General features: G+C 34.8%; 1 protein-coding gene across 1 annotated transcript; it reads right to left on the reverse strand.

Moving 5' to 3' along the window:
- Nucleotides 1–3,756: 3,756 nt before the first annotated feature.
- Nucleotides 3,757–10,078, reverse strand: LOC127257017 (uncharacterized). The gene is made up of 15 exons (XM_051283276.1): nt 9,344–10,078; nt 8,485–8,540; nt 8,018–8,076; nt 7,854–7,925; nt 7,560–7,643; nt 6,660–6,767; nt 6,309–6,371; nt 6,135–6,215; nt 5,544–5,609; nt 5,208–5,363; nt 4,970–5,047; nt 4,787–4,825; nt 4,623–4,705; nt 4,354–4,426; nt 3,757–4,240 (listed from the first exon to the last, which is right to left on the reverse strand). Exons 1-15 carry the CDS (start codon nt 9,967–9,969, stop codon nt 4,073–4,075), a joined length of 1,812 nt encoding a protein of 603 aa, XP_051139233.1. The 5' UTR covers nt 9,970–10,078; the 3' UTR covers nt 3,757–4,072.
- Between the last annotated feature and the right edge of the window lie 373 nt (nt 10,079–10,451).

The following is a 10,451-nucleotide window of genomic DNA, read 5'->3' on the forward strand; positions in this document are numbered from 1 at the left end:
TTTTATACATTCACAAATTTTAATATTTATTTATTTATTTTTGAACAAGAAGAAGCTGACCTAGCAAAACAAATGAGTACTATGTATTTTACCTTTGTATAGTTTTCTATTTCTTTCCATGTGCGCAATCAAGCTTCATTCTCAAAGTTGAATTTCATTTTGCAACGAAAAGAGTTGTTCCCAAAACTTTAATTTATATATTAGGTGTCATAACTTTAATTTATATATTAGGTGTCATTTCCCAAAAGTATCCTCTTATATATATATATATATACACTAGTACTCGTGTGAGCGCGGCTAAGCCGCGCAAGTTTTTGTTATGGTAGAATATTTTTAAAATTTGTTTTTATATAAATATGTTGTCTGAGTTCATTAGCGGTGCATATTTTATATTTTTTAGAAAAAAAAAAGAAAAAAAATTACCGATTTAGTTTTACGAAAGATGAAGAGAATGAGAGAAAATGAGAAAATAGCAAATGGAATTGGAAATACACAACGCTCAAGAACATCCAATATTTTCACTATAACTAACAACGTGAGGTTTATTGACAAATTTAGTCATAGTTGCCCACAATATTACTCGTATGTACTACTGATGTAAAGATACATTGTTTCAATATTAAGGGTAATTTAGTAAAAACAGGTAGCCATCCGTACGACTTCTCATATATATGTGTTTCTTGATATATATATATATGGCAATTTGATTTTTTTAGTCTCCTAACTTACTCTTTTATTATTTGTACTCCTTTAAGTGGAGTCTGCGCAAACTAGTCTCGTAATTTTTTTTTTTTTTTTTCTAAAGTTAGTTCTCCGGCGCCGAAGATACCTATGTGACACCCATGTGCCTAGGTGTCGCTTACCCGGCGGACTCGTGGATTTTTTTCTTTAATTTTAAATTTTGAATCTTGTTTTGAAAATTATTTATTTTTTTTAAAAAAGACGATAAATAAATTAATTTTTTTTAATAAAAAATCTACGTATCAGCCAAGTGTTGTTGACCTAGCGAACACTTGTCCTCCAGCGAGCCACGTAGGTGCTGCGTAGGCATCTCCGGGGCCAGAGGTTAAAGAGTACGAAAAATTTTCACTTACCGGACTAGTTTGCAACGTGCTCTGTTACAAGATTAAGATAATAAGAGATCAGTTACCAGATTAAAAAATGAGTTCTTATATATATATATATATATTTAAATACTCATTCTATTTTACATAAAAATGTCTATTTTTTCTATTTCGGTCACTTTTACATACTTTCTTATTTTTTGTTAAATTTCATAATTTATAAATTTCTTAATCTTAATTAAATTATTTAACTATCTTAATAGATAATTATTTTTATTAATATATACTTATTAATTATTTACTAATTATATTTGTCTAAATTTTAGCATATATGCAGGAATATGAATAATATAGCGGGCACTGCGGGACTACTACAAGTAATTCAATGATGTAATTAATTCAGCAAGTCTGAACAAATAAGCGGAACGAAAAGGAGTCAATGTAGTGTTTGGAAAATTAGAGATGTTAGAATTTTGACCCTAATATTAATTCATATTGATATTAATTCTGCAATAAAACCATTGAAACATTACACTGCCTACTTACACTAGTTTGAACACTGTACACTGAAGATAATATTACTCGTAATTTCCACAGCACCCCTTTTCTGAATTGGAAATAACACAGTCAAGATTTCAATGCACTGATCCTATAAGTTACCATCAAACTCTAACTTGAAAAATGCCACACAATATAATAATAATCAACAAACACATTGTAATAAATTCAAGAACCAAGTTGCAGCAGCAATGGCCAAAGTTGTAAAACCCTCAGTATGGTTTTACACTGTGGTGCTGCTGCTTTTGGGTTGTTTTTGTTTTACGGTTTTTTCCGGTGAAGCTCGTCTGCTGAAACATGAGGCCGAGGATCACAACTCCATCGAACTCAATATCATGAAAGTTCTAAATGATCTCCACATTGAAGCGGCAGGGAAAGACAGGCTTGCTCTCATTGATCCCTTAACTCTTGGAGGAATCAAGAAATCCGGGCCGAGCCCCGGGGCTGGGCATTAGATCCTAATTATTTTATTTATGTACTTGTCTTCTTTTGGCAATAGTTGGGATGCTTCGTTTGTTATTGTTATAACTTTAGTGGAGTAATAAGTCCAGTAAATGTAAGAAACTCAGTTATCGATAGAGATGAACAAAGTCTTGTTTGTAAGGTGGTCTATAGAAACTTTGGATCAACCTTTATTTTACTTTTGTTAAGAGTCATTCGAATTTTATGTTACATGCAATGTTAAACTACATTTAGATTACTTCAATTTGTAACAGGCTAATATATACATATATGTGTGTAGATATTGAAAAAGTATTGCAGATATTGTAGCCTGCTAATAGCGATCAAATAATAGATTTATACTTTTTAACTTGTGAATTTCAAGTTTGAACCCTTGATTTTAAGTTGAGAAACATTCCTAAGAATTATGTGTTTGATTCTAGCAAAGGCTGGAATGAATTATACTCTAGGATAGAATGTAAATCTAGCTAAGTGAACTACTGAAAGCTACATGAGTGATGTGAAGCAGCAACATGATATTCTAGTTAGAGCTGGTAAAAATTGACCCGACACGAAATAATTGGGTTTGGGTTAAAAATTTCAACTCGATTATGTATACGGGTTGACAGGAACCCGACACCGATAGTAAACGAGTCGGGTTAGGGTTGAGACTCTCAACTCGAACCCGACACGATAACCCGATTATAATATATTAATATTGATTAATATATTTATTATATATGTAAAATAATCATAATTTAATAATTTTCTCATAAATTAATTTAAACTAAGTTCAATTTTAAATAATCCGACCTAATTTACGCCCAAACCAATAAAAACTAACATAACACGACAACATAACAAAAAATTATTTAATTTGAATCAAGAAAATTCAACTTAATTATGTATATGGGTCAACACGAGTCAACCCGAATCCGACACGATAATAAACGGATCAATACGAACCCGACACGATCATAAACGGGTTGGGTTAGGGTTGAGTAATTTAACCCAACACGAATCGACCAATTGCCAGCTCTAATTTTAGTGGTGCTACGAGTGAAGAGTTTATATGTATATAGAGAATAATTTTGGTGTAAGTGATGTCAAGAGAGCGAGCAGATGCTCGAGCCGGTTATACAGAGTAAAAGTAATAGCAATCTATAAGTATGTCTTAGCGATGTTTCATACTTACAAGAATATATTGGATGAACGTCGTCAAGAAGAATATATTGAATGAATTGGTAAAGCTGATCACACTTGGTTGTTTAAGTTGGACTATCGGGTCTGTCGATACTTGACTTCAAGGTTTAACAAATCGGGTGATTCATAACTAGGAATATTGGCTATCCTTGTGTTAATTCTCTTGTCGATTTGCGCACAATATTGGCTATCCTTGTGTTACTTCTCTTGTCGATTTGCTCTTGCACGCGTCCCGTCCCCCTTGCTTAAAAAAACGTACAACCCCTTTTGTTTTATTTTATTTTTGCACCTTTTGTAATAGTTAAACTTTTTGGCATTTAATTCATTTTCGTATCATTAGACTGATATTAGTCATAACTAAATTATCCAAAGTTGCCTTTTTTTCCTTCCAATTTTACAAATTTTGATGCTTGTAAAAACGATCCTCTATTCCCTTTATTATTATTATTATTATTTTTATTATTATGGCTTTGCAACTTGCAAGCCAACGTTTGGTCCATGAAAACTCTGATAACATAATAAACATCAACAAATTCTGTACAACTACTGCTACTGCTGCAAGGTATAAACACATTTATACAAATACGTACGTATATATATTACACACAAAACATCAGACAGACCACATGCTTCATTGCAAATATCCAACTAAGGAAGAAGTAACTCGATCCTAACAGACAAAACCATCCTTCTTCAAGGCCGATTAGACGAAATTAGTGAAGGGCAATTCACTTAACCTACAGGGAGGGGCACAATATTGTCGATACCTCTTTGACGAGTGAGTGTTTATTTGATATGCATCATGATCATGTGTTAAAAACAGCATATATCATCTCTTTCAAGTTCTTGCATCCAAAAATCTCAATGCCCTCAATTTTGAGCTCCAACAAACTTGCCTGAGCAGACTTGGGAACTATGGCCTTCTTGTACCCCAACTTTGCCAAGGTGTTCACCCTCTTCTCCATTTGAGGTACCTGCGGGTTGATTATTGAGACAACACTTGATCAAGAAGTTTCAATTTTGAAGATAATCACAGATGCAAAGTAGAAATTAGAGAGAAGAGTTAAATCAAGATCAAGGCACATACTCCACGAAGTTCACCAGCAAGACCGACTTCAGCAATGAAAGCTATGCCTTTTGGTATGGGGAATTCCAAGAAGCTGAACATAAAGCCGAGCGGAAGTTTCTTAGGGCTTAAAAACAAAAATAAAATATAAAACCAAAAAAGAAAAAAATGAAAAAAAAAGTAAATAAAGGAACACGCTTAAGAACAAAGAACTACTAATGCATAAATAGATGGATATCAAGCAATACATAACAAATGTGTACATATATCGAAATATTATCAAGACATGCCTGCTGCAAATTGCTGCAGCCATTGCTAAATCCCCAGCTGTCTCTGTTAGGGTAATCCCACTAACAACGTTGAGAAATATAGCCTACCAAATGAAGACAGTGGATGGTAAGGATAAAAGCCGTGTGTAAGGCTAAACTGAAATATGTACGATGATATTACATACATTGTCTTGGAGTTTGAGACCTGCTTGCTTTCTGATAACCTGTAAGAGGGATGCGTTGGATCATTTAGAGCAATTTAATATTACTAAAATACATCAAGGACAAACAACAAGGGATTAAAAAGGAAGAGATGATGCTAAATAGAACAAGCACCAACAGAATTAAAATTTTGAAAAAGTACTCACAGATATAAGCATAGCAGCTCTGCTGCTCTGAATGCCATTTGCATGTATATAACCAGGTGAGCCGGCTATACATAATGCCTGTAGTAAAGAGGAGTTCCAGAACAACGGAAATTTTAAAGTTACTTCCAAAATTGAAGTGAAGGCGCGGGGTGCACATGGTAATGTCTACGTACCCATGGCCATTCATTCATTCATTATTTATCAAACTCAAGAAAGACAAGAATATGAGAAATGCTACCTGAATGTCAATCAAAAAGGCTCGAGATCCATCTATAATAACGGTAACTGCCAACCCAGCTAGGTAGTCTGAATCCGAGTGCTGATCACTTAAGAACATCTCGCTGGGATTGGATACTCTCTCCAACCCCGACTGAGTCATCCTGAAAATTCCGAGCTGGCATAGATATAAAATATTGTCAGGAGTGCTTTCACATTCACTGGATGCCTCAAGCAACTGTGACTAACATCATGACGGATAATGGCCAATTGATAATAAATTTGTACAACAGAAATTGAAGGCAAAGTTCAAATGGGTCCATAAGAAGTTTACAGCTTGACTGAACTCAAGGCATACCTCGTCTGTAGATCCAAACCGATTCTTCACTGATCGAAGCAATCGATGCGATGAACCCTTGTCACCCTAAAATCAAAATTGAGGCATATAATTGGAGAACAAAATCTTATTTATGTTTACCTATAATTTAAAACATTTCTTTTGATTATTCATCAAATTTGTTCATCTTCCAAAAATTACGTTCTACACATTTTCCATTCAAATTCTTATTATTTCAAAACAACCCAATACACAAACACTTTGAGAATATATTGAAATGAAAACTCCATATTGTTTAGATGTGCTTTGATTGAAAACATTAAATTTAAATAGTATTTTGATATGATGTTTCTAGAAATAGATAAATTAATATTTTAAATGGAAAATAGATATTAAATATAATGTTTTTTAGAAGAAAAAGGATTAGTAAGTGCAAAACAGAAATTGAAAATACAATTAAACATACCTATAGCGGTAATTAAAGATGAATAGAATTCGTTATATATCAACTATCCAGTTTATCAGACATTAGGAAAGAGTGACTTAATTTAAATAAATTGAAAATGATTGATATGAACATTGATTGCATGAAAAAGCAGGCCAGGTACCAACTTCCATATATAGTACAACATCCACAATGTGCTCCAAAACTCGAGGTCCAGCTATGTCCCCAGCTTTGGTCACATGTCCAATCTGCAATGAGAAATTGAAGAGAAAAACATATTGCAATGAACAGGATTCCCAGACACAAATAACATGAAGAGAATATTTCAAACTTGAACCCACCAAAAGTACAGGAATGCCTGAGTTCTTAGCAAACCTTAGCAGGGCTGCTGAGCATTCTTTCACCTGGAAAAAGCAAACTCGGTATTATAAAATAATGTTACTTCACAGGAATACTAAAACATGTGACATCAACATTTCTACATACAACAATCAGAAGCTAAATATTCTATGTCATCAACAAACCATAATTGCCCGTTTTAGGATAAAGAAATTGAAGATATAAACAACACAAGCAATTACATACTTAATGATCAGTTGAAGAATCAAATTTGAACATTTTTAACTGAGAATAAAGCATGTTAGACATTACAAACTTGAGAAACTTTTAGTCAGGAGATGGGAGTTTCAAACCTGTGGGACTCCTCCGGCACTTCCGGACACTCCTTGTATATACATTGTTTGAATAGAATCAACAATTAAAGCCTTTGCCGAAATGCGCTTAGTCTGTTCCATAATATCCTGCAAATGAAGATAAAAGGATAAAATACAAAATGAGACAACCCATTCTCCTTGACACAAAAGCCCAAAGACTCCCATAATTTAGTTTCTCTTTTCCTAATTGCAATTATCCCCTTGCAGACACCCTTAGCTTCAATTAGGGGAAAGAGAAGTAACGGCAGCAAGATGAATGAAACTTCAATATCAATTTGTGAGGATGACCCAGACGGAAGTTTTATCTCTCTGTTTCCACTTGCATGTTTTTATGAAATATTACAGGACTGCTTTAAAAATAGATAATAAATAATTGTAACGGTTTGGTGATTTACATTCCCATAATTGGACTCTTAATGGTTTCGTATTCTTTTATTACACCAGCGGATATATGGTTTTGCCAAACCAAACAAGTGAACTACATAATATTGACATATATTCCAATTCCCCTAAAAATCTCCAGACAAGTAGCGTTTAATTTTGGCTTTCTGATCAACATTTTTGTTACTTTAATGTCAGAATCAAATTGAATTGGACACCAAACCAAGGCTCTTTAGTTCTTAGAAATCACTGAAATATTTTCAATACATTAAAAAGCCTGTCTATGGAAACATTCAGTTGACTTCACTCTAAAAGTCTTCTCATTTCATTGCAAGCTATCTATACCCAACCATGAGTCATGAATGAGCCATGATCATGACTAGATGTATATATTGTAGTATGAAATACAAAGTACCGGACACAAACAATTAGTTAAAAATTAAGAAAGTGGTCTTGATGACTCCCATAAAAGCAGATGGTCATATTAAGCAGATTTACCTCCACATCCGTACTAGCATGCAGAAAAAGTTCATCAGAATTGATACCCAGACGGTTAGCTCTATTTCCAATTTGTTCAACACTCTGAAACAAGAAATTAGGAATCAACTGAGGAGCCATAGATATAATACACCCTAATTGTTAGTTACAAGAGTCAGAATCTAAATTAACAGCACAAGAATGAAAGAAGATAAATTGGCACAGCATGGGTTCAACAAAGAAAAACAATAACAGTCGATCTCCAAAGGTATACCAAATGTCAAAGAAGCATGGGAACTCTTAGAAAAAATACACCTCTTCCCCAGATACATATATAACTCGTTTGGGTGGATCACCAGCATTTCCTTGTGCTATCAATGCAGCAACCTTACATTTATGAGTTGAAACTCAATGTCAAATATAATCAAGAGAGCATTTTTAAACATCAAAGAAGCTACAATAACTAGTATTTTGGACACCTGTAACAATAATGTGCTTTTACCAACACCGGGGTCTCCACCCACTAATATTAAAGAACCTGTAAGGTAAACAACCATTAAATGTGCAAACCGCACCTTAATATAAAGGGTATAAAAATAATGTGCTAAGGGCAGTAGAGTTTGGGTGAAAAAACAAATACATGGTAGCATGCAAAAGAGCCTTCTCAATCACTTTAGGAGAATTTGTGTGACACAGAACTAGTTGGAGAAATTAGAAGGAATTCTTGACAATCGGCATATTCAAACTAAAACGGCTTCTGCATGAACTATTGATCTGGAAATCTTTTAGGGGCCAACTGAGTTAATCGTATTCAAAAAGAACTTGTGAAAGAATATCTTGACTTTTTTATGACACGAAAAAATAACTATTTTGCTATGCAGATTTCCAGATCAACAAAGAAAATATACCATGTGGATCACATAGTGAAGAAAAGAAAATAGAGTACCTGGGACTATACCACCACCAAGAACCCTCTCTAGTTCAGCTCCAGATGGTCCTGGCCTGCATAACAACAGTAGCTAAACTTAGTCAATCCTTTCATAACTAAATCATGCTACAGAGGATATAACAATTACAATTAAATGACAAAATCCATGTACCAGATATATTTACTTTCTTATTTCTTAACCCACTGATGTCCAAATTATGCATCCCCTAAGGACAAGCTCAGTAGTGATTAGGGTGAACAAATCACACACCTATACAACTTATTAGGACCATTATTATATTAAAGACCCATAATTAAGCTATATTATGGTATAAATAGTTAGATAACACCATGATCATTTGGATAGTTATCGTTATTATAAGGGGGAAATTTTGGTCCATCATTTTGATCACTGAAGTGGCTTGTCCAAAAATAGTTTTATACATCAATCATCGCCATTCTAAATATGTGTGTACGGGTTAAGCCTGAGTCACAATGCATGCAGAAATGTCATGAGTTAGGAGCATTAACGCAACAGCCAGTGATAGTGTACCATTTCCGAAACAAGGCACTTAAAATTCGAAAATTATAAAGGATGTCTGGACCACAATAAGATTTTCAGACTAGTATATATCATAAGCACACATCTCTTGATATTTTCCCACTATTATATATCAGAAACACACATCGAGTAACATTTTCTCACTATTATATATCACAAAGACATATCTAATAATCAGTGATGTAGAACTAGCAAGACTAAATTTACAAATTTTCCACAATTATATGTCATAAACACATATCTAACCATCGTGGAAGAGCAAGTCATCCTACGGCAAATACAAAGCAATAATATAAAATATCGTTTAGAACTCACAAGGTTATTCTCCATTCTAACTCATCAATCTCAGAACACACATCGCTCGATCTGATAGGGCTCTGAGCAACCATTTCTCTAGGAAGCCAGGATGAACCCGCCACATTCTCCCTCAACCTGATCCTGCTCACTTTCTCCCCAGCAGCACCTTCGATGGTAACCCGCTTCATGGATCCCGCTTTCTGACATTGCCTACACATGCCCCACCATTGACCATCCGAATACCCGCAATCATCGCAAACATAAACACTCTTAGTCTTTCCCAGCCTCTTGAACCCAACTCCCCTTCCTATTACATCTCCGTACACTCTGGAACCCACTTGAGTAGTGGAAGTAATCTTATCTTCGTCATCATCGGGCTCAGTGCCTTTCCCGTTCTTAGAATCGCGCCTGGTGACAAGACGGCCGGAAACGGGGTCAAAAACGGTCTGAACGACGCGGGCTTGCTGAGAAGGGGACTCTTCCGACGAACCGGACCAGGTGAACTCGTTGGCCGCAGCGTAGCCAGAGTAATATCTCTGAGGAAATTTCAAGCATGGAATAGAGTTCCGGGAAGAGAAATGGTGAAGGGTTTTGCAGAGACGGAGGGATCGAAGTAGTAGGTGCATGTTTGGAGTGGCCAGCATAGCATTGGAGGGAAATGTCAGGAACCAATTTGGGAATTAGGGTTTACTTAAAGGCATTTGCGCTTAACCATGGCGGGTCTCTCCACATTCCAATTTCCTGTTGAGTATTTTATTTTGGATTCAATCATCGGTCGCAAACACAGTGATTGGAACTAGGGCTGTCAGTTGGGTCTGTTCCGGACCGGATTCGATCTGGATCCACTATAGCTTTACAGATCCTAAACTCAATTAAAACTCCAAATTTGGATTCGTCTTCTATGGTGCCTGATTCGGTACTAATGGTTCTGATCCGGATTATTGACCCGGATCCGATTCTATATGTTACTATATGTATATTATATAATTATATATTCTATTACGTAGTTAAATATTTATATTATATTTTATAAATTAAAAATTTCTCCCATAATTCATTTCATTCAAAACAAACACATGCCCGTAATTTGTTTTTTATTTTTTCAAATTAATTTAATTATGGTATA

This window comes from Andrographis paniculata, unplaced genomic scaffold (assembly GCF_009805555.1).
Source record: "Andrographis paniculata isolate CXL003 unplaced genomic scaffold, ASM980555v1 Contig57END, whole genome shotgun sequence".
NCBI lineage: Eukaryota > Viridiplantae > Streptophyta > Magnoliopsida > Lamiales > Acanthaceae > Andrographis > Andrographis paniculata.

Bases quoted from the DNA above. Each gene is read 5' to 3' on its own strand.
- LOC127257017 (XM_051283276.1), bottom strand. From the start codon at position 9,969: ATGCTGGCCACTCCAAACATGCACCTACTACTTCGATCCCTCCGTCTC. The intron at 8,541-9,343 runs GTGAGTTCTAAA...GTTGTTATGCAG, and splicing joins TTAGAATGGAGAATAACCTT to GCCAGGACCATCTGGAGCTG. The intron at 4,826-4,969 runs GTGAGTACTTTT...TCCCTCTTACAG, and splicing joins GAGCTGCTATGCTTATATCT to GTTATCAGAAAGCAAGCAGG.